Here is a 24569-nt window from a genome sequence, read left to right on the forward strand (position 1 = left end):
AGGAGATCCAACCAGTCAATCCTAAAGGAAATCAGTCCTGAATATTCATTGGAAGGACTGATGCTGAAGCTGAAACTCCAATACTTTGGCCACCTGATGCAAAGAATCAATTCAGTGGAAAAGACCCTGATGCTGGGAAAGATTGAAGGCAGGAGGAGAAGGGGACGACAGAGGATGAGATGGTTGGATGGCAAACTGACGTGATGGGCCTGAGTTTGAGTAGGCTCCGCCAGTTGGTGATGAACAGGGAAGCCTGGCGTGCTGCAACCATGAGGTTGCAAAGAGTCACACGCGACTGAGCAACTGAACTGGGCCTTTCGTAATTAACTTGCTTTTATCTCTCAAAATTAAGTGCTCCAGAGCTGGGAGGGTATAGTCAAAGCAGGCTCTCTAATTCTTGTTATCTTGCCTGGTGGAAAGGGGGAAATGCGGCAGGGGAGAGTGAGCTCAGTCTTTTTACAGCTAAAACTGAGGAGGGGGCAGATGACATCACCTCCATTCCTCCCTGCCCCCACCCCCCATTGGCCAAAACTGAGTCACAAGATCACAACAAGCTAGAGGACCATGTAGGGGAATCATACCACAAAAAAGAAAGAGAATATATACATATTAAGTAACATTTAGCAGTCTTTTTTGCAGTGTTTGAGGTTTGTGAGAAGGTACAAGTCCCATAGACTTGTGGAAGTTAATCTATTTTAAAACTCTATGTGCTAAGTCACTTCAGTGGTGTCAGGCTTTTGCGACCCAATGGACTGTAGCCCGCCAGGCTCCTCTGTCCATGGGATTTTTCAGGCAAAAATACTGGAGTGGGTTGCCATGTCCTCCTTCACCGGGATCTTCCCAAACCAGGGATCCAAACCCTCTTGGTATCCTGCATTGGCAGGTGGGTTCTTTACCACTAGCGCCACCTGGGAAACTTTACATTGTATTATAAAATATATGTGCAAAAAAAAAAAAAAAAAAAAAAGAGTCGCTCATTTGTGTATGGCTCTTTGCGACCCCACAGACTGTGGCCCGCCAAGCTGCTCTGTCCGGGGTATTCTCCAGGCAAGAATACTGGAGTGGGTTGCCAGTTCCTTCCCCAGGGGATCTTCCCGACCCAGGGATCAAACCTCGGTCTCCTGCATTGCAGTCAGATTCTTTACCGTCTGAGCCACCACGTTTCGAACATACGTACAGAGAAGTGCACAAATCGTAAGTGAACGGCCTGATGAATTTTCACAAAATGAACACGTCTGAGTAGCGAACTCCTTGGTCAAGAAATCGAGCTGACTGCTAATCCCGAGTTTGTTTCCTTGAATGAAGGCAAAGTTATCACGTGGGGAGGAGTCTACGGCGAGGGAAAGTGACAGAAGGCAAACAGGGCGTGGCTAGGCGGAAACCCGGGGCCCGGCGGAGCTCAGCTCAGTTTGGGAGGCAAGGAACCGGCGGGGACCGATGACTTTACGCATTAGGTGCGGGGTTTGCTGGCCTGAGTCCCGGCTAGCGCGAAGGGGAGTAGTCAGGTCGAATGTTGAGAGTGAGGTTAAACCACAGCCAGGGTGGGCGTGGCCTAGGGATCCCCGTAGGCGGCCTGGGATACCGAGGGTGAGTTTGGTGAAAACGTCGGCAGAGATTAAAAGACAAGAACACAAGGTTTGGAGGCACCGCGGATCTGTGCGAAGGCGGAGTCTCGCGCCGCACGGGCGGACGCTGCGTCGGGGGCGGAGTCTCGCGCCGTAATGGGTTGACGCCGCGGCGAGGGGCGGAGCCAGCAGCGCTTCAAGATGGCGGCGGCCACGGCCGCCGGCCTGGCCACGAACGTGTTTCCTTTCCGCGATGCCCGCGCAGCGCCAGATCCGGTGCTGGAGGCCGGCCCGGTGGCACACGGGTCACTGCCGGTGCCACTGGTGCTGGACAATGGGTCGTTCCAGGCCCGCGCAGGCTGGGCGTGCCCCGGGCCGGACCCGGGCCCCGAGCCCCGGCTGCAGTTCCGCGCTGTGTGCGCCCGCGGGCGGGGTGGGGCTCGGGGCGGGGCGGGCCCTCAGGTGGGGAACGCGCTGGGCAGCTTGGAGCCGCTGCGCTGGATGCTGCGATCGCCCTTCGACCGCAACGTGCCGGTGAACCTGGAGCTTCAGGAGTTGCTGCTTGATTACAGCTTCCAGCATCTGGGTGTCTCCTCACAGGTGACGGGCGAGGTGGGCTTAGGACTGAGGAGAGGGGTGCGGTCGTGTCCCGTGTCACTCCGCTCTCCGAGAGATGGTAGTCGCTGCAGTTGTCATTTAGTCATTCATTTAGTCAGTCAATCAAACATTAAACGCCTAACCTATGTAGTAAGTCCTATGCTAGGCGGTTGGGGTATGCCAGTGAACAAAATAACGCCCCTTTCTCTTTGAGCATCTGTTTGTTTGTTAGTGCATTTATTTATTAACAGATATGTGTTGAGCACCTACTCTCAATAGGGACTTTTCTACGGTTTGAAATATGTCTGGGAACATAACACGAAATCCCCTGTGCCTATGGAGCTAGTATGGAAAGACGTTCTAGTATGAAAAGAGAGATAATAAACAGTAGAATTAAGCAGTAGATTCTACGGCATGATGGAGAGGAAAGGGTTACAGCTTTTCAGTAAGATGGGTAGGGAGAGGACTCAAGGTGACTGTGGTGTTTTGAGCAAGGACTAAAGTAGACGATTGAGGGAGCAAGCCTTGTGAATATCTGAATGAATAGTAATCTTGAGAGACAGAACGGCCAGTGAAAAGGCCCTGAGGCAAGAGTTTGCCCTAACCCTAATTGAGGATAGTCCGAGTGAGGGGAGAGTAGTAAGTAGACGGTCTTACTTACAATAAGGTGGCTCAGACAGTAAAGCATCTGCCTGCAATGAGGGAGACCTGGGTAGGATCCTTAGGTCAGGAAGATTCCCTAGAGAAGGAAATGGTAGCCCACTCCAGTACTCTTGCCTGGAAAATTCCATGGATGAAGGAGCCTGGTGGGCTACAGTCCATGGGGTTGTGAAAAGTTCTACACAACTGAGCAACTTCACTTCAGTAAGTAGAAGTAGAAGTCAGAGAGGTCACACACTTTGTAGGCTTTTATTATGAGTGGAATGGTGAGGCATTGCAGGGTGTTGAACAAAAGAGGGATGTGACTTTTGTTTCAAAAGGATCACTATAGCTGCTATGTGGAAAATGAACTGGCCTGAGTCATAGGGTAGAAATAGGGAAATCAGTAGGAGGCTGTTGCAGTTCCAAGGTGAGGGATGATGGTAACTTAGATGAGAAAGGGATGGCGGATGTGGTAAGAAGCAGTTGGATTCTGGAGCTGTTTTAAAGATGATTGGCTCACAGTTTGGATGGGGCCTGACTTCAATTGACAATGCAGCCATGAAATTAAAAGATGCTTGCTTCTCGGAAGAAAAGCTATGACCAACCTAGACAGCATGTGAAAAAGCAAAGACATTACTTTGCCGACAAAGGTCCATCTAGTCAAAGCTATGGTTTTTCCATTAGTCATGTTTGGATGTGAGAGTTGGACTATAAAGAAAGCTGAGCACTGGAGAATTGATGCTTTTGGACTGTGGTGTTGGGGAAGACTCTTGGAGTCCCTTGAACTGCAAGGAGATCAAACCAGTCAATCTTAAAGGAAATCAGTCCTGAATATTCACTGGAAGGACTGATACTGAAACTGAAACTCCAATACTTTGGCCACCCAATGCGAAGAACTGACTCATTGGAAAAGACCCTGATGCTGGGAAAAATTGAAGGCAGGAGGAGAAGGGGACAACAGATGATGAGATGATTGGATAGCATCACTGACTCGATGGACATGAGTTTGAGCAAACTCTGGGAGTTGGTGATGGACAGGGAAGCCTGGTGTGCTGCAGTCCATGGCGTTGCAAAGAGTTGGACACGACTGAGTAACTGGACGGAACTGAACTGAACTGAACTGACTTAAGTTGCTGTGAGCATTGGTGGCTCAGATGGTAAAGAATCTGCCTGCAATGCAGGAGATCCAGGTTTGATCCCTAGGAAGATTCCCTGGAGAAGGAAATGGCAACCTACTCCAGTATTTTTGCCTGGAAAATCCCATGGACAGAGGAGCCTGTTGGGCTACAGTCCGTGGTGTCACAAAGAGTCGGCCACGAGTGACCCTACTTTCATATTTTCCAAAGAAACTTCCAGGGAAGGAGGGGTGTTACTCAGTTGCTTCTGATCAGGTGTTTTGATTGGAGACCAAGAGCCAATTCAGCCCTTGCAATAAGGATTTTTGTTTCTTTTTATGCTTTGAAAAGTGTATCCTCTTAGCACCTAACAGTTTGCTCTTTTCTTTCAAAGTAGGGCTGTGTTGATCATCCCATAGTTTTGACAGAAGCCGTGTGCACCCCACTGTATTCACGACAGATGATGTCTGAACTTCTCTTTGAGTGCTACGGGATCCCTAAGGTTGCCTATGGGATAGACAGCCTCTTCAGCTTCTACCACAATAACCCAAAGAACATGATTTCAAGTGGGCTCATCATTTCGTCTGGTTATCAGTGTACACATATTTTACCCATCTTAGAAGGGAGGTGAGTTGTACTTATGGCATTTGAGTACTGTTTTGAGAAGCATTCAGGAAACTTTTATTGGGCGCTTACTGTAAAGGTAGAGTGGAAAGAGCAGGTACAGGACCATGAACTGACCTCTGGGCTTAACTCTGACCTCCCTCACTGTGTGGGTATAGATATGTCACTTCACCATCTGTCCTTGTGACCTCCTGGCTTGGGTCGGGGTCGATGGTCTCTGAGGTACAAATCTGTAATTCTAGAATTGTATGATTTTGATTTAGAATGAAATAGATAGTTTAACACAAGTACCTGTAGGTAGTAGGCACTCAATAAAAATGTTATGAGTAAATTGTTTAAATAAATTTAATTTAGACTGTTGTGTTATGGAGTCACTGTTTTTTTTATTAAGTGCTATTTTGCTTTTTTATTTAAAGCTCTTTAATGACAATTATTTAGACCTTTTCAAGTATGGTACTTAATAAATATGTAGTAGATTATTTTTCCAAGTTGTTTAAAAGTTGAGGGTAGTTTCTGTCATGTTTAAAGTGTGTTCTTATTTTATAGTTGGGCTCTTATTGTCTGTTAAAGAGACTAGGCCAGGGGGTTTCCCTGATAGCTCAGTTGGTAAAGAATCCCTCTGCAATGCAGGAGACCCTGGTTCCTTTCCTGGGTTGAGAAGATCCCCTGGAGAAGGGATAGGCTACCCACTCCAGCATGCTTGGACTTCCCTTGTGGCTCAGCTGGTAAAGAATCCACCTGCCCTTTGGGAGACCTGGGTTCAATCACTGGGTTGGGAAGATCCCCTGGGGAAGGGAAAGACTACCTACTCCAGTGTTCTGGTCTGGAGAATTCCATGGACTATATACTCCATGGGGTCGCAAAGAGTTGGACCCAACTGAGCAACTTTCACTTTCACTTCAAAGAGACTAGGCCAGGAAGGGAAGGATAAATAGGGAATTGGGGATTATCAGAGACACACCAATATATATAAAACAGATAAACTACAGGGACCTATTGTGTAGGACACAAAATTATATTCAGTATCTTGTAATTGCCTACAATGGAAAAGAATCTGAAAAAGTATATATATGTGCAGTGCTTAGTCACTCAGTCATGTCCGACTCTGTGACCCCATGGACTGTAGCCCACCAGGCTCCTCTGTCCATGGGGATTCTCCAGCCAAGAATACTGGAGTGAATTGCCATGCTCTCCTCCAGGGGATCATCCCAACCCAGGGATCCAACCCAGGTCTCCCACATTTCAGGCAGATTCTTTGCATCTGAGCCACCAGGGAAGCCCAGTGGAAAAAAAATCTGAAGAAGTATACAGATATACATATGTTATATACAACTGAATCACTTTGCTAGATACCTGAAATATTGTAAATCAGTTGTGCTTCATTTAAAAAGTAAAAGGAAGAGAGAGACTAGGCCAGCATCATGCTCTCCTGAGAAGGTTTCTCTTTGCATAGAGAGAGTGTGTAAATAGGGAAAGGAGTTGAAAGCCTGGGTTTGCAGCCCTGCTAAGGATGAGGTACTTAACTTCTTCACTTGGTTTCCTAACATATAAACTTGGGAAAAACTGATTTCTCAGGGTTACCCTGAGAATGAAATGAGATAGTGTAGGAGATGGCACTTTGTAAAACAATCTGAATATTTAAGTGAAAATAGAGGTTGATGAATTTATTGAGCCCTATTGTGGGAATTTCTCTTGAAGTTTGTACAAACATTTATGAAGAAAAAGGCAATCGTTAGGCATTCCAAAACACTCCTGCTATACAGAATTTTCTACCTTATGTAACCAGCATATGCTGAAATTAAAAATAATATTGTTATCTTATATTGAGAGAAAATGATTTGACCTGGAAGCTAGGAGCAGATTGGAGCATGTCCTGTTCTATGCTGGCACCTGCTGGTGAGGTGTGATATAGCGGCATCATTTCAGTGCACAGCAAGTTCCTAGAGCCCAGCTCCTCTCCCTTTCTCACACTGAGAATTAATAAAGTTACTCTGGTTCTCCTCTCCTTCACTTCAAGTGAGAGGAACCTGGTACTCTTAGGAGATTACGGTAAGCTGGTGTGTATGTGGTTACTTAACGTGTTTGCATAAGTAGAAGTGGAGTGTCTAGGGGAGGGGTACACTGGAGCTACCCGGGAAGCTTGTCAAAATGCATATCCCCAGAACTTCACTGGCAGTCAGTAGTTAAGACTCTGAGTTTCCACTGCAGAGGGTTTAGGTTTGATCCCTGGTTGAGGAACTAAGATCACACATGCCGTGTGGCACTGCTGAAAAAGAAAAAGTGCATATCCCTAGGCCCTCCCCGGAGCAGACAGGTCTTGGGCATTGTCGCCTTAAACGTTATCCCCAGTTAATTCCAGGATGCGTGGCCTTGGAACCACAGTTTGAGAAATACATGACAAGTCACATGAGGGTCTGACTTCCGAGAGCACGTTCTTTGCTTTGAACCTGGTTTCCTTCTGAGACTCCTACCAGAAGTTAAATGTTCATGTGTCTGTCAGGACGTGGTCTAGGAATGCCTGCATTGGATCAGAGGCTGCACTAAGGCAACTTAAAGTCCCTTCCAACTGTTTTATTTTCCCCTACCAGTCAGTTTCTTCCTCATTAGTCTACATTAAATTATCATCCCCCCTTGTCCACCTGCTCCATATTTTTTTCTCCACATTGCCAAAGTTTCAGTGCTATTTCCACTTCTCGGTTGTAGGTTAGATGCTAGAAACTGCAAGCGCATCAACCTGGGAGGAAGCCAGGCAGCTGGCTACCTCCAGCGTCTCCTGCAGCTGAAGTATCCCGGGCACCTGGCCGCCATCACTCTCAGCCGCATGGAGGAGATCCTCCACGAGCACAGCTACATCGCCGAGGATTACGTGGAAGGTAGGAAGAGGATGTCTGCCTGCAGCTTCCGAGTGTTGTCTGCCTTTGGGGGTGTTCCTTAAATTTGTTCCCATGGTGACTTTCCTGCTCACTCTTAACAGGCTTTTTTTGGTCACAAGGCGTGGTGTGCAGGATCTTCCCCCAGCCACGGATGGAACCCGTGCCCCCTGCAGTGAAAGCGCAGAGTCCTAACCCCAGGACCCCCAGGGAATTCCCTTTTTGCCCACCTTTTTGCACTTAATACTTTTTAGCATCCTCTTCCATTTTTTGGTATTTACTTTCCTCAAAAACTTCTCAGTTAAGTGATAAGTCTCATATATTGGTTCTTTTTCACAATCCTTTTGGTTATTCTAGTTCCTTTGCCTGTTCATTTAAATGATAGGGTCAGTTTGTCCATATCTACCAAAAGTTCTGTTGGGATGTGATTGAAAGAACATTAAATGTGTAGATTGGTTTGTATATAAAACAGCAACCTTCTAGATATGCTAAATCCAGACTGGGGAGAAGTGACATTTTTTACTATGTTGAGGCTTCTAATCCATGAACATAATGTATCTTTACATTTATTTAGGTCTTTGTTCATTTCCTTCATCAGCATTTTATAGTTCTCAGCATATAGATCCTGTACATGTTTTATTAGATTTATGCCTAAATTATTTCTTTCCTTATTTTAAGTTTCAGTTTCCAATTGCTCATTGCTGTTGTATAGAAATGCAGTGAATTTTTATGAAATACAGTGAGTTTTTACTCTTTGTCAAATTGAGGAATTTCCTCTCTGTTCCAAGTTTTGCTGATCATTTTTATTGTGAATGAATCTTTGAATTTTGTGAAATGCTTTTTCTGCGTCTCATATGATCCTATGGTGTTTGTGCTTTGAACTGTTCATTTAAGAGAGTATAAGGATTGCTTTTCAGATACTGAACTGGCCTTGAACCCTGCTTGTTTCTATGTGTTATTTTTTATATATTGCTGGATTTAATTTGGTAAATTTTATGAAGTATTTGTGTCAGTATTCATAAGGTATATTGATCTGCAGTTTTCTTCTACTCTCTTTGTCTTGTTTTGGGATCATGGCAATGCTGGTCTTACTAAATGAGCTGAAAAGTGTTTTCTTCTACTTTTTGGAAAAGATTAAGTAAATAGTTGTTTTGTTTTTTTTTTAAATGTTTGTTAGAATTCTGCAGCAGAACTGTTTGAGCCTGGGGGATTTATTTTTCTGAAGGAATTTAATTTCTTTAATAGGTGTCAGTGTAAGTTTCATCAATTTCATTGATGTCTTCTTTTTATTATTTCTTCCTTTCTACTTGCTTTAGGTTTACTTTGCCCTTTTTCCCTAGTTTCTTGAGGTAGAAGCTTAGATTTTTATCATAACTTCTTTCTAATATAGACATTTAAAGCTTGAATTTCCCTCTCAGCAGTCCTTTATCTATATTCCATAGATTTTGATATGGTGTATTTTCATAAGTTTCCCTCAAGCCTTTTTTATTTGCAACCATTGATTATTTAGAATATAGCCAAGTGTTGGAGACTTTCCAGTTATTTTTCTGTGGTTTATATCTACTTTAATTCTATCATAGTCAAAGAACTTCTTTTCCCTGGTATCAGTTAAATTTGTGGAGGTTTGGTTTAGGACCCAGGCCTGGTTTGTTTTGGTGAATGTTCCATATACAATTGCAAAGGATGTATGTCCTGCTGTTGTTGGATGGAGTAGTCTGTGATGTCATTCGGGTTCTGCTGGTTTTTGGTTTTGTTCAGTTTTTGTCAACCCAGCTTCATTGTCCAGCAAGCTGTACCGATTATTTATTACTGATTATTAAGAGTATTGAAATCTCCAGGGAGAATTGTGAATTTTCCTATTTCTCCTTTCAGTTCTGTCAGTTTTTGCTTTCAAGTATCTGAAGCTCTTTTGTTAGGTACACATTTAGTATTCTTATGTTTTCTTGGCAAATTGGTCTTTTATGTAGTCATCCTTTTTTAAATCTTATTGGCAAATTGATCTTTTACCATTATATAATGTTCTTTTTTATCCCTTGCAATTTTCTTTGCTTTGAAGTCTGCTTGGATTTAGTATAGCCACTTGAGCTTTCTTTTGATTGGTGCTTATGTGGTGGTTTTTTTTCCTGGCCTTTTAGTCTATGTAAAACATTATATTCAAAGCAAGTTTTCTGGGACTTCCCTGGTGGTCCAGTGGTTAAGACTCTGCACTCCCAATGCAGGGGGCATGGGTTTGATCCCTGGTTGGGGAACTAAGATCCCACATGCCGAATAGTTCAGCCTAAAAATAAAATAGCTTTAAAAAAAAAAAAACAAAGCAAGTTTTCTAACAGGTCCTTTCCTTGAAAATCCCTTCTTTCAGTCTCTATCTTTTAACTGATAAGTTAAGACCATTTACAGTGAATGTAATCCCTCTTGTGTCTGGGTTTAGGTCCACCAGTTTTTTGGCATTCCATTTTAATTTATCTATTGTGTTTTTCACCAGTCTCTCTTGTGTGGGTTTTTTGTTTTAGTGGTTGCTCAAGAGATGACAGTTAACAGGCTTGTCAGTCTTAGGGTCTCTTTCTCGCCACTTCAAGTGGAACCTGGAGATGTTAGCACTCCAGAGACCCCCATATCCTTCCTCCTTTGTGTCGGACTTGTCTTCCATGTCACATCTACATCTGTGGGAAGCCCATCAGACATTGTCATGGTTTTTACTTTGAATTGTCAAACATATTTTAAAGAATTCCAGAGGAGGTTAATCTAGTCTGTTCATCATTTCAGTTGTGTTTCCTTCATTTCTGGTGCTCCAGGTGATATCCTTTCCATCTGAAAAGCTTTATTTACCAGTTTTCTCAGAGCAGGTGTGTTGGCATCGTGTCCAGGTCTCACTGCTGCATTTTGTCAATTGGGTGGGTTCAGAAATGGGGGGAGCATGCTTCCTCCATCTTCCCCTGCACCTGGAACCCTGGTCCCAGCTTGCTAATCTCAGGGCTAATGGTGTTCCGTCTCCTAACTTCCGAAACACTTCCTTTGAAGAGCTGCAGAAATGGCGGTGCCCCGATTACTATGAGAACAACGTGCACAAGATGCAGCTGCCGTTTTCCAGCAAGCTCCTGGGCAGCACCCTGACCTCTGAGGAGAAGCAGGAGCGGCGGCAGCAGCAGCTGCGGCGGCTGCAGGAGCTCAACGCCCGGCGGCGGGAGGAGAAGCTGCAGCTGGATCAGGAGCGGCTGGACCGGCTGCTCTATGTGCAGGTGATGCAGACCCCTGGGTAGGTCCCCGCCTTGTTCTTCCTGTAGATTCTGCCCCAGCCATGAAACGCATCAGCCATCTCAGTCCCCCCCGCCCTGAGGTCAAGGAGGAGTCTAGCGGGATCATCCATGTAGAGATCACGTGTGTGGAGGACGTTGTAGCAGCAGGAATTTCTGAAAGAGCTGTGCACTTGGCCTTGATGATGTAGTTTATCCTTATAGTCCCCTTTGATTGATTTTAACTTCTTGGCTTAAGTGTGGCACACATGATGCAGAGCGCACAAATCTTAAGGGTCCAGCTGAGTGAATTTTCACCACTGAAATACACCACGTAGCCACGTCCAGATCAAGAAATACAGCACTACCAGCAGCCCAGGAACCTCCCTTAGTCTCCTGTTAGCAACTCTCCCACCTTTGTCCCTCCCAGAAGCTCACATTTCTGACATCTGTCCGCATAGATGAGTGTTGGCTGCTCAGGTGGTGCTGAGACGGTGATGCGTGGGAGCCCAGAGATGGCTGGGGAGGAGGGCCACGGCGCGAAGCTTCATGGGACAGGCTGCGTGGAGGGGCAGGCTCGGGGAGCCCTCGCCCGCCGTTCTTCCTGTCCATCCAGCTTCTGAGTTCCTTCTCTCTTTCCCGGGCGTGATTGCCCCGATGCGCATCTTTGAGGATGGGTTGTGACTGCTCTGCTTGCAGGAGCTTCTGGAGGACGGCCAGATGGATCAGTTTCACAAGGCCCTGATAGAGCTGAACATGGACTCCCCGGAGGAGCTGCAGTCCTACATCCAGAAGCTCAGTGCCGCAGTGGAGCAGGCGAAGCAGAAGATCCTTCAAGCAGAAGTCAGCCTTGAGGTGGACGTGGTGGACAGCAAGCCAGAGGTACTGGGGCCTCGGGAGGAAGGTCTCCAGGGGTTGTTAGAGAGGATAGCCCTTTCTGAGGACAGAGGAATGTCCAGGAAAGGCTGATGACAAATGGGTCGTGACCAGACTAGAGTGGCAAAGAGAACAGAATGGTGTTTGATGTGTCTGGGGGCACAGATGGGGGCAGGGATGGCACTGACCTTGTACCAACTGGAGTGCTGACCTGAGAGGCTTTACCCGGTAGAGCTCTGGCCCCCTGGGAGGGGGAAGTGTGTGAGTAGAAAAGCAAGAACATGGTGCACACCAATTGTGTGGCCCATGTTGAGCGTGAGCCTGCCCCACTGATGGTTCCTGGATCATCATATATGCCTCAACTTTCTTCTGATCTCTTATTAAATATATTGTGATTACTCTTTCATTCATCACCTTTCCATGTCAGTGTTCCCTAGGACAGGGATCACACTTCACACATAGTCTGAGAATTTTTTTACAGGCGTTAGTAGACGTGTTCAATAGGAAATATACAAGTGAGACCCAGAAGGACACATCAGATGGTAAACGACTTGTGATTATGAGTGATGTTGTTTTTTGCTTCTTGTGTTTTTTGATTTCCTATTATGCACATGTTAACTTTTAAGAAATAAGTGTTATTTTTAAAACCTTGAAAAGATATTTGTGGGTTGATTAAAAACCAGCCTTTTGTTAGTTACTAAAACTAACTCTTTGATCTTCTCAGTCTCCTTTTTGTTTCCCTGCCCATGGACTGTGAATAAGTATTCATGTGGCTGAAAGGGCGGGTGGGTGCATGGGGCTGAGATAGGGCCCTGGGTAAATCAAACCCTAGCACTGGGCTCGTGTGGAAGGGGCTGCCTGCAGGTCACAGGTCTCTGGTTGTCTCACTTTCTCTAGAATTGGACAAAAGTGATAGTAGGTGGATGCCTTGTTGCTGGATCTGTCATCTCTGGAGTTCTAAAATAAAGGTACTTATTCATTGCCTTGTGATACTTCCGGGGCAGGGTTAGCCAGTCCAGCTATTGATCTTTGTTTTCAAGTCAACTTTAAATTCTAAAGCCTTTACTTTTCAAAAGAAACAGTCCTGTGGAAAGTTTCAGTTTGCCGCTGGGTGTATGTAGTCTGCTGCTGATCAGGGGCCTCAGAGCTGTCCTTGGCTCAGCAGGCAGCCTGCTTTTTCAGGCACTGTCTCAGCTGGAGGCCAGCTCTCACGGTTCCTGATCTCAGCCTCCCCTTCCCCACCTCTCAGACAGGCTGTAGGTCACATGAGGACAGTGACTGGCTGTGAGCATGCATGTTTGACCGAGCAGATCCTGAGTCAGACTTCCTAGACACAGCATACTGGGTCACTGAGATCGGGGTTGAAGGGGCCTTGACCTCCGTCTTAGTCTCGCACAGCATCCCAGATCAGCTTTAGGAGAACCAGCGTGCCTCCCACTTTTCAGATCTGTGTTTCAGGTTTGAGCCGTTGGTGACTGGGATCCGGATCCACATTGTTGCTGTTGTTGTTCAGTCGCTCAGTTGTGACCAACTCTTTGTGGCCCCATGGACTGCAGCACGCCAGGCTTCCCTGTCCTTCACTCCCTCCCGGCGTTTGCTCAGACTCAGGTTCATTGAGTTGATGGTGCCATCCAACCATCGGATCCTCTGTTCACATTGCCTTTCTTGTTTGTTTATCTGTACTTACTATCATGCTTATCAACATGTCCACAGGGTATCAGCATCTTTATATCAGAGATGAACCACTGAGCTGCATGCACGTGGAGGATTTCAGATTTAAAAAGAAAAGAAATCAAATAACTGTGAAGATGTGATTCCCAAGCAGTTGGGGAGCTAGTTTTTCCTTTTCTTTGTTCATTTTTCTGTGTTTGTTATATGCCCTGCTTCAGTCACTCTCTTCATTCATTCAGCAGGTACTTACTAAGTCCCTACTTTTTCCTGTGACCTGAGGGTACATGTTCAAACCTCTCTGGGCTTGGGGAGATTTTGAATTGTTGGACTTTAAAAGGTTCCCCTATGTAGTACAACAGATCTGATGAATCCGTCTGTCCCAAAGCCTTAATGGTCAGTCAGGGAGATTGTTAAAGATTAGATCAATTACAGTAACATTCATGGGCTAAATTTGGCCACAACACTGGCCAACCAGTTCTACCTTTCAAAAAGTATTGTATTTTCCAACTGTACAGTTCCTTTACAGTGGAGAGAACAAATCTGTGTGGACCACAGTTCATACTGAAATGCCATCTAAGCGGTAAAAGTTACATTGGATTCATACAGTTAAATTTTTTAACTTCCAGTGTGTTCTAAAAATCCATTTTTTCTTACAGACCAATCCATTTCATCCCTCACTGCAGGTATTCAGTGAGGATATTGTAAAGGAGTAGGCTTTGTTAGCATTCTTGTTTTTAATGTTTGTTTATTTGGCAGCCCTGGGTCTTAGCTGCAGCACTTAGGATCTTCACTGCATCACACAGACTCTCTGGTTGTGGCACACAGCCCCAGGGCATGTGGAGTCTTCTGGGACCAGGGATCAAACTGTGTCCTCTGCATTGGGAGGTGGATTCTTTCCCACTGAACCACCAAGGAAGTCCTACTAGCATTCTTCATGGAGTATTTAAAAGATGCTCACTTTCCATCACTGCAAATGGTTGGGAGTGCAGCTCACTAGCACCCTTCTTTGTTGGAAACCATAGTGGCCAAAGATAGAAAGTTCTCTTACCTGAGAAATCAAGATTGAACTGGTCTCTGTTTTTCTGCTGCTTAAGGCTGTTCTGGGGAACCACACTGCATCTTCTCTGACGGGCCTTGGCAAACTGTTGTTCTGTTTGGTTCCCAAAGAACAGCCTATATATATGTTCCTAGTTGTCACCCAGTACACCCTGGCAAACCCTAAGAGGGAGAGAAGCCAGCCATAGTAGAGAAATCAGTTATCTCTGGGATGCCTGTTGTTGCATTGACATTACCAGCTTTGAATCATATGAATCAGGACAAGGAAAAGGTTTTTTTTTGTTGTTGTTGTTTTTTTTACAATTTTTGGTGAAGCTAAGAAATCTTGTTTTTAAGGTGACTGCTTTTGAATATAATTAGATACGAAAGTGGATAGTAATACAGAAAAAGCCTTTAAAACCCAGACATTTTACAGTCCTCTTTATTTTAGAGAAATCTAAGGGTGTATCCCGGGGACTCACCACTCAGTGCTAGGCTTGATTGCCAGGGGCCAGGGGCACAGAGGTGACTGAGATACAATCCTTTCCTTCCTCAGTACCTCAGAACCTAGGGCTCTAGAACCACACTCAGGACTGTAATACGCTATGCATGGGGATTCTCCAGTCAAGAATACTGGAGTGGGTTGCCATGCCCGTCTCTAAGGGATCTTCCCGACCCAGGGATCAAACCCAGGTCTCCCAAATTGTAGGCAGATTCTTTACCGTCTGAGCCACCAGGGAAGCCCCAGGCTGTAATAACATTTATCAAATGTGATGCTGTTAATAGATGTCTGTGGGAATGCAGATGCAGGTTTGTTTTTTTGTTTGTTTTTTAAAATACTTACTTCATTGGCTGCATTGGGTTTTAGCTGCCAGGATACAGGATCTCTAGTTGTGGTTGCAGGGGCTTTGTTGCCCTGCGGCATGTGGGATCTTAGCTCCCTGACCAAGGATGGAACCCACATCCCCTGAGTTGCAAGGCAGGTGCTTAACCATTGGACCACCAGGGAAGTCCTCAGATGGAGTTATGAGAAAGGACTGGGATGTTTGAGCTGGGCCCTGATTTTAGTAGATACCAGATGAGGAGGGAAGGACATTTTATATGGAAAGAAGTATACATGCAGGGAGCAGGGCCCATCCCGCGTGGAGAGTGTGGGAGACGAAGCCGGGAGGGAGGCCGTGCCGCCTGAAACAGTCTGTATCCGTCAGCCCGAATAGTATCCTTCAGACAGAGCCTTCAGAGTGTGCTGAGCAAGGCATAATCTGAGGAGATTTTATTTTAGGAAAATAACTGGTGGCAGTTAGGATGATGGATTTAGGGAGAGGCAAGACCAGAGGGGGGAAGACAGGATAAAAATGGGATGGCTCCACCCAGGAGGGAGCCAGTGCGCCCTGAAGCTTGTCTGTGGCCGTGGGGGTGGAGGAGGACAGACGCCCAAGGTCGGACCAAGGAGCCGGCGCCACCCAGGAGCGCCGGTTTCTGGCGAGAACAGGACACGGGGCCTGTGCCAGGCGCGCCGTGCAGTGTCGTCCTGATTAGTTTTCGCCATTCCGCAAGTGCTGTCTTCATTCCCGTTTGATAAATAAGGAAACTAAGATTGAGACGAGGGGAGAAATGTGCCCAAGGTCAACAGCTCGAAGCGGCGCAGCTGAGAGTCCGATCCGAGCAGTCTGAGTCCAGATTCTGTCCAGTCACTGCGGCTGGGGTGAGAGGCAGCGTGGACCGAGCTTAGGGAGGTGACCAGCTGGATCCTGAGCCCCTCATCTCTGGAGTCTCTGTGGGACAGTCCTCTCTGGGGTGGCAGACTTGAGCGGCCCCTTCCGAAGGCTTCAGAGAAGGTGGGAGTTGATGAGACTGGTCTCAGTGGGGAAGATAGGGGGTATGAACAAAATCCATCTCTGGCTTTTTTAGTCTTTTAACCTTGTGTTCATGTGTGTTCAGGTTTTTTTTTTCCAATAGTTTAGAAAAATTTTCATTGTTTTTATGTATGGACATACTTTCAGGACATTGGGTGAGATCCCAGTTCTTTTTGGTGACCGTGAACTCACAGAGCTAAGGCTTGCTAAATCACAGGTTCTGTCTTGTTGTGTTTCTTCTCTTCTCAGACTCCTGACCTGGAGCAGCTAGAGCCGTCTCTGGAAGACGTGGAAAACATCAACGATTTCGAGCCCCTGTTTTCGGAGGAGACGCCGGAAGTGGAGAAGCCAGTGGCCACAGTCCAGGTTGGCCTCCTGTAGCCTCGACCTTGCTTATACTTTGAAGCTTGGCGTGAATGACCAGTCAGGTCTAGTCTCCTTCTTTAGGAATATTCCCCCCTCCAGCTGCAAGTCCCAGTTGTAGTTTTCTAGAAGGGCGAGTACCAGCTCTGAAAGCTTGTAGGGTCAGGGGCTTTTTCCTCCTCGGTGATTGATTGGGGTTCCAGCACTGACTCTGAAACTGTGAGAAATAGTCTGCTTGGTGGGAGCATTTGGACCAGTAGCCAGGGACTTTGAGACCCAAAGAGTAGCTTTTAATGCTTTTATTTAAATTGAAGCCAGTGTTATGATGTTTCATCATCATCTGGGTCCATGTTTCTGCCATCACCGTGGCAACCAGGTGGTTGACCTTCTTTTCCTTCTGTTTTCTTGAACCACCGTGGCAACCACAGACGTGAGGCTGAGACACCTGGGAGAAGGCGGTCTTGGCTGTGCAGGGACTGGGCGCCGAGCCAGGCGCTGGCGGAGACTTGGTCTCCCAGTGCCAGCCTTGCTGCTGCTGCTCTCCACCCAGTCTCTTTCCTGCATCTCACGGATCATTTCATGATGCAGATGTGTAGCAGTTTATCATCCAGAGGTTAAAGAAGGTAGAAAAATGGAATCATCACATCAGGAGAGTGGGGGGAGAGGTTATTCTGGCACAAACAAAGCTATAATGGAATGAGAAATGCAGTTTGAGGAAGCTGGCACCTGGGATGTTTGTTCTTCTGGCCTAAAAATATCTTCTAAACTTGGGTTTTTAAAGCCCGTGTTTAACTTGGCAGCGTATCATCAGCTGTTTGTTGGGACAGAAAGAATTCGAGCTCCAGAAATTATCTTCCAGCCATCTCTCATTGGAGAGGAGCAGGCCGGCATAGCAGAGACCCTCCAGTACATCCTGGACAGGTGAGCCTGGATCTTCTTTTCCTTCTGTTTTCTTGAACCATTCCCTTGAAGTGTGCATTGAACAGTAGAGCTGATGGCCGGGCCTCTTTTTCATTGACTTGCTGCACTCAGAGGGTGTTCTTTTTCTCTCACCAGGCCTGGCACAGAGTTAGGGCCGTCTGTTCTTTTTTCAGTGTAGATGCTCAACGTGTATATACTTGATCTTTAAGAATGTCTTTTAAAAATTTGGGCAACATGATAATATATGTGCACTGGCTTTTCTAAAAGTCTTCATTGCAGACTAGTGGTTCTAAATCACCCTAAAAACAAGCAGAACTTAGTTTTTTTTCCCACCTTGCATTTTATTTTTTAAGAGTTTACATTTCTATAACAACATGCCTCTCCCCACAGATATGATTCTGCAGTGTGAGTTTTCCTAATTCACGTGGGACAAGTAGGGAACATGGTCTTGTGGTCCTCTAGTTGCTGTTGGTTAAAACAGAATGGCAGCTTAACAACTAGCAGGGAAGAAAAGTGATTGCAGCTACTTTGTTTGAATAACTTTGAGTTTTGTCTCAAAGTGAGTAGAAAAATGATCAAATGTGTAAGATAAAACTAGTAATAAAAAGCACAAGTGGAGAGGGAAGTCCTCAAAAGGAGAGGCAGGATTTCGGGGGATGATGGAAATGTTCTGTATCTTGGTTGTGGTGGTGGTTGCTGGGGTTTATAAATTTGTCAGACTGCATTTAAATGCATTTAAAGCAATCCTCACTTAAGTCAATTTTTAAAAAACATGTATTAGAAAGGCATAATGCTAAGGAAATGGATTGACCATTCAAATTAAGGTTTTAGCTAGCTGTTTGACATTCATTCTGTAAAGGCAAATGAAAAATGGAAAGTGTTTTGTTTGTTTGTTTGTTTTTTAACTTTTTGTGTGGATGTTTTCTGATTCGTACTGAGAGCTCACATTTCCACATCTACATTCTCTTCCAATATTCAAGTAGGAGAGACTGTAGCAGTGGAATCATTTCATCCCTAGGTACCCAAAGGATGTTCAAGAGCTGCTGGTTCAGAATGTTCTCCTCACTGGTGGGAACATGATGTATCCTGGGATGAAGGTCAGAATCGAGAAGGAACTGCTGGAGATGAGGCCTTTTCAGTCTTCTTTTCAGGTACCAATTGTCCATGTAACCAGCTGTTTTGAAAATAACCTTATTGTTTGTTTTCTGAGTTGAAAAAGTAGTACAGCGTAAATGAGAAAAATTGTCATTTCATCATCCAGAGACAGCCACTGTTAACACATTCGTGGCTTTCTTTCTGTTTTCAGATTTTTAAAGCAAAATGGAAATCATAATTTATGTACTTCTTTGTTTTGATTTCATTGACAAAGGAAGACCTGCATACAGTATACATTTAGAGAGTACCCAAGAGTGTACCTTGAGGGACTTCCCTGGTGGTCCAGTGGCTAAGACGCCACGCTGCTAGTGCAGGGGGCCCGAGTTTGACCCCCGGTCAGGGAACTAGATCCCACATGCCACAACTAAAGATCCCACGTGTGGCAGCAAAGATGAAACATTCCATGTGCTGGAACTAAGATCCAGTGCAGCTAAATTAATTAAATTTTTAAAAATCATCACCAAAATTATTTATTTACTTTTGGCCGCACTGGGTCTGCCTTGCTACACACGGGCTTTCTCTAGTTACGGTGAGCGGGAGCTACTTTCTAGTTGTGGTGCACGAACTTCTCATCGAAGTGGCTTCTCTTGTTGTGGAGCTTGGGCTTTAGACTCACAGGCTTCCGTACTTGTGGCACACAGCCCCACTTGCCCTGCGGCATATGGGGTTCATTATTACCAAAATTATTTTCTTTAAAAAGAGTGTACATTGAGATTAAGGCCTTCTCTTCACCCAGGCCCTGGGCCACAGGCAGAGGGGATTGGCTGAGGAGGTTTTTTCTTTCTTCCACACATTTTCTACACATGGCTTTTGTAACTTGAATTTCTTTACCTGCCAGGAACATTTCCCCATGTCATTATTCATCTGAAATACTTTTAAAAGCAGCTGTCTGGTGGGTAACCCACAATCTCTTTACCAAATTCCCAATCACTAAGAGACGTGGTTTGAGCTCCCCTCGTGGACCAGTCATCTCAGGATGCTGAGATGTCCTGGGCACCTAGGGGTCTTGGAGTTCAGGGACGGCTCCTTGGAAGTGAGTCTTCCAAGGGCAAGGAGGTGTTTGTCACATAGGGCGGGGGGTGGGATGGAGAGAACGTTCCAGGTTGGGTGGGGTGGGGAACAAGCAGGAGCAAAGGCTTGGGGGCCAAAACCTTGCTGAGGGGTGTGCAGCTGAGAGTGGCTGTGAAGGGTGGGGGCGTGTGCTGGAGAGGCTGGCAGGGGGCATGGGGTAGGGAGCCTGTGTGTCCTGCCGAGGGGCTTGGCTTGGCCCACCCCGTGCCATGTGACGTGTCATACGTTCAGGCGGTGGTCTCTGGACCTGGGTCCTGACTCCAGCACCACCATCACTGAGTTTTGCCACACCCCAGTTTCCGCAGCAGTGAGAAGTGGGGTCATCTTGGCACCCGTTTGCAGCTTTCAGCGTGCAGGGCGAATCGGGCGCTCAGCCCAGGGCCTGCGTGTGATGGACAGACATCAGCTGTTGTGTTGAGGGCCCCTGAGAGCACGCTGGACTCCACAAGTCACTAGAAGGACCCGCCGAGACTCCACACGTGGTCCTACTTGATATTCCTCAGCCGTGGGCACTCGCCTGGTGCAAGGAACAGAACGAGCGCCTCCTCGTCCCGTCAGTGACACTCCTAGGCCAGAGCGGCCAGGGCTCTCGTGACCCTGTTTTTGTTGATGGTCCTTTCTCGCAGGTCCCTTGCCTCCTCCTCCGCCATCTGTGCTAATTCCTCTGGCCCTTTACTTCAGAAAGTTCCCAAGTCCTGGGAGCACTCCCGGGACTGCTGACCACAGTCTTGCTCCTGGGAAAAGCAGCGGAAACCGAGCCCAGGGCAGCCTCTCTGCCCTCACGTCCTCTGAGCCTCGTTTGCCACCATGGCCAGAGCCCCCTCGCGTCAGCCTCTGCTTTCCTCGCTGGCAGAGGGGCTCAGGTCCAGGTCTTCCCGGTCTCCACCTGACACCTTGTGGTCGACAGGACGGGGGCAGGAGGCGGGCAGTGGGTCCCTCGCCCCGCCCAGGGTGGTGTGGATAAAGTAACTGATGACCCCGTGCTCTGTGAGGTCGGTCGTGGTGCACTCCGCCATGTCCGTGTCCTTCCTTGGACTGTCTGGGGCGTTTCAGCTCAGCTCCGTTTGAGGGGTGCAGAGATCGTCCTGCCGCATCCTGGAACCAAAGGGGGCCCTCCTGTGTGTGCATTTCTGTAGCCAGCCTTGCTACACGCTCAGTCCTTAGAAATCGATGGGAGATGCCCTTCCGGTGACCGCTCTGCTCGTCTTCCAGGTTCAGCTGGCCGCAAACCCCGTGCTGGACGCCTGGTACGGAGCTCGCGACTGGGCCTTGGACCACCTGGACAACGAGGACGTCTGGATCACCAGGAAGGACTACGAAGAGAAGGGGGGAGGCTACCTCAGGGAGCACTGCGCCTCCAACGTGTACGTCCCCATCCGCCTGCCCAAGCAAGCTTCGCGCTCCGCAGAGGCCCAGGCATCCGGCAAGGGCTCGGGGGCCAGTGGAGGTGGGGCTGGCGAGCAGGCATAGCGGAGGGGCCCCTCCAGGGACTTGGGGCCACGTCGGGACAGACTCTGCCAGCTGTGTGCGGCCCAAGTCTGCTGGGAACATTTGGCTGCGAGATGGGTTTCTCCAGGGGAGGACAGTTAAGGGCCACCAGGAGTTACCCCTTGGAACTGTGCTCTTTGGGGCGTCTGCAGTGAAGGGACGAGCAGACTTTCGGACCTGCTGTCTTTGCTGTGCCGTGGATGAGCCACAGGCTTCGCTTCTGCAGCAGTAAATGAGAGTGAATGAACGTGATGGTGGCAGAGGTGTACAGAGTGTGTACACAGGCGTCCTTCTTGCTACATTTTAAAGCTGTTTTCGTTCTTGTTTTTATTTTTTTTAAATCCTTTAAATTTTATATTGTCCATGTAGCTAGTTTTGTAAATTGATTCCAAAACTGTGAATGCCCAGCAGGTGGCGTTCTTTCATCTATACCTAAGAAGATAACACTTCCGAGAACCATCACCCATGAACTCTCCAGGACTGGAAATATCTTCCTCCTCCTGTTATTTCTGCTGAGAAATAAGGAAAAGGGGCCCAAAGAGGGAAACGAGATTGTCTGAAGTCAACTCCCTGAGGGCCCTCCTGGCGCCGGCTTCTGAATGGGCAGGTGTGGGGCTGCCAGCATCCTTCATACTCCCTTTGCTGGAGACATTTTCACCGTGTGAGGCCTTCCTACAGTTTAAAAAGTTTCTGTCCCTGTGAATTTGCTGGCTGCATAACTTTGCAGGCTTTCCTGAAGAAACAGACTGGAAAAGGTCCATTGTATTGCCTTTTCATTTTTGCCACAACCTCATCTTTCCTGGACTTTTGCAGCTTCATCTTAAATGGATGGATAACCACTCTCTTCTCCCGAGATGGCTTGGGGAGAATTTTAACTCTCAGACACACCCAGTACTTAAGCCCAGGACGCCCCTGAGTTTCCTTGCCCCAGAATCCATGCGTTTAAATCCTGTGGCGCGTCGGGGCCACCCCCTGAGGAGGCCTCCTCAGAGCCAGTCCGTCCATGGAGTTCATGTGCAGCTCCAGCTCTCTGGGGCTTTGGCCCTGAAGACCAGGAAGGGGCAGTGGTGGAGGGGAAGGCGGCAGACCCAGGCCAGCTCAAGATGCCCCACGGCCTCGCAGGGAGCCACTGGCTGCCCACAGCTGGGCCTGGGGGCGGATGAGAGGGTGAGCGTGAGCTGACAAGAAAGGACAGATGCGAAGGAGGCAGGACCGGCCTCCGTGGAGAGGTTTTCATAATGATGCTTCCAGGAAGAGGGGTTGGGTGAGCTGCTGAGGGCCTTGGGGGTCTTTCTGCACAGTCAGTGTTTTAAATGGCCTGAAGAGCAGTGGTGAGATGCAGAGATTGCCCTGGACATCCAGCCTTGCTGAGGAAGGACCCTGACTGGGCAGGTAAGCTGGGACACAGCGTAGGTCCAAGAACAGGTGCAGCCAGCTCTGCTCGGGGTGCCTGTAGCCCGGAACTGAGGCGGGTCGGGGCTGTACTGAGGCTGGGCCTTGCGCGCTCCCGCTTTAACTCCTCACGCTGAGCTTGCTGTGACCTCTCCTCACCCCTCTCAGCCCCTCGCACTGACCACCATCAGAGCGCTCATCACAGTACCTTGAGCTTTTTCTCTGCCCCCACGTGGTCTCTTATAGACTGTAAGGCAGAAAGTGCTTCCAAGGGCAGGAGGCGAGTTTCATTCAGCTTGGAGCATGCACATCCCAGGGCTGGGCCCGGAGGGTGCCAGGGCTCGCAGGGTTTCTAATGAGTGACCAGCTGGTTGGATGACTGACCAGATCTGTGAACAAAGGCAATTTAAGGATAGCTTGTCTGCTCCAGTGGGAGGAACAAATCAGGAGTCTCTACTTCCCCTAAGCCAGGGAGCCCTACTGAGACATTTTAAGTCTTCCCTCTGATCCTGCCAGGACTGTTCCTGGAGAGAAAGTGGGTATGACTCCAGCTGACTGATCTGAGGGCAGCCGTGAAGAAATAGATTCCCATAGCCCAGCCTCGGGCTTCTGTCTGCATTGTGGCAGGGGAAAGCCCAGGGTCAGCCTGGTTCTGGGTTTGAGTCAGGGCAGCTCCGAAGGTTGAGTGGCCACCCAGGGTGATCAGGGCCTCGCTCCCTGATGGGGGTGCCCCCCCTTTTTGCCCCCTCTCCCTTCCATGGGCATCTTGGGAAATAAACAGTTTTACCAAAGCGACGGAGGTGAAGAGGTAAGGAAATGGAAGTTAAGAGTAAGTGTGTAAGGATGGGCAGAGAACACCTGACCAAGAGATGAAGACACTGAACTCATACAGATAAAACACGCGCAGGTTATTTTACGCTTACCTAAGGGACTAAATGGATGAGATGAAATGTATCGTTATAGATACTGTGATTAAATCATTTCCAGATATTTAGAAAATGGTAGAACAGAGAATTAAAAAATACAGGCAGAGAGACTAGGGTTTACTAAATTCATCTTCCTTTCCTCCTGGGCACAGAGCTGCACCACCTTTCCCAGCCTCCCTCACAGTTACACATGTAGCCATTTGATTTCTGGCCAGTGGGATATGGACGGAAGAGATGCACAACATCCAGGCAGGGCTGCTTCCATAAACCTCCCACGAGAGCCTCTCTTTCCCCATCGTCTGGCTGAACAGAGAGCTGTCCAAGGTCCAAGAGGAGCATGGAACCAAAAGTGGAAGAAGCTGAGTCCTTAAACAACTGCTTGGAGCAGCGACCCTGCAAATCCTTGTGTGTAAGAAATAAACTTACTGTTTAAGCCCCCAAGAGCTTTGGCCTTGTTTGTTACAGAAGCTAGCATTATTCTAACTAAAAGTGTAGGTTAAAAATAAAAACCATTACCTTCGTGTTCATCGGGGATTTAAGGAGGAAAAATCTTTGAAATAATGTGAAACAAGGAGAACAATGGGACAGTTATCCCCTCATTTAGGAAATGAGTGAAAATCAGTCAGTCATGTCTGACTCTTTGAGATCCCATGGACTATACAGTCCACAGAATTCTCCAGGCCAGAATACTGGAGTGGGTAGCCATGCCCTTCTCCAGGGGATCTTCCCAACTCAGCAGTTGAACCCAAGTCTTCTACATTGCAGGCGGATTTTTGTACTGGCTGAACCACCAGGGAAGCCCAGGAAATGAGAGTAATCCCTTTTATCCTGTGCTGGGCTTAGTCACTCAGTCGTGTCTGACTTGTGACCCCACGGACTGCCCACCAGGCTCCTCTGTCCATGGGGATTCTGCAGGCAAGAATACTGGAGTGGCTAGCCTATTCCTTCTCTAGGGTATCTTTCCAACCCAGGAATCCAACCAGGGTCACCTGTATTGCAGGCAGATTCTTTATCACCTGACTATCCTGTAGATTAATGAGCTAATAAATGAATCACCTAAGGATTTCAGGAAACATGTCTGTATAAGCTGACCCAGAAAGTCACCCTCGAACCTCCTACAAAGTTACGCAAAAAGTGGGATAAAGCAGAATTTTAAAAAGTTGTCATGCTAA

General features: G+C 47.4%; 1 protein-coding gene across 2 annotated transcripts; it reads left to right on the forward strand.

Annotated features, from left to right (window-relative positions):
• The first annotated feature begins 1740 nt into the window (after positions 1-1740).
• On the forward strand, positions 1741-23838 carry ACTR5 (actin related protein 5). 2 transcript variants are annotated; one of them, XM_070472624.1, is made up of 10 exons: positions 1741-2177; positions 4317-4546; positions 7247-7416; positions 10432-10649; positions 11343-11525; positions 16331-16447; positions 17226-17365; positions 18384-18516; positions 20804-22471; positions 23550-23838. In XM_070472624.1, the coding sequence occupies exons 1-9, from the start codon at positions 1767-1769 to the stop codon at positions 21059-21061; spliced, it is 1860 nt and encodes a 619-aa protein (XP_070328725.1). In that variant the 5' UTR covers positions 1741-1766; the 3' UTR covers positions 21062-22471; positions 23550-23838. The 2 variants fall into 2 exon arrangements, with proteins under 2 accessions (XP_070328725.1, XP_020764950.1); XM_020909291.2 differs by having other exon boundaries at positions 1741-2165.
• The last annotated feature ends 731 nt before the right edge of the window (positions 23839-24569 follow it).

This window comes from Odocoileus virginianus, chromosome 9, assembly GCF_023699985.2.
Source record: "Odocoileus virginianus isolate 20LAN1187 ecotype Illinois chromosome 9, Ovbor_1.2, whole genome shotgun sequence".
In the NCBI taxonomy this organism is placed as follows: Eukaryota; Metazoa; Chordata; class Mammalia; order Artiodactyla; family Cervidae; genus Odocoileus; species Odocoileus virginianus.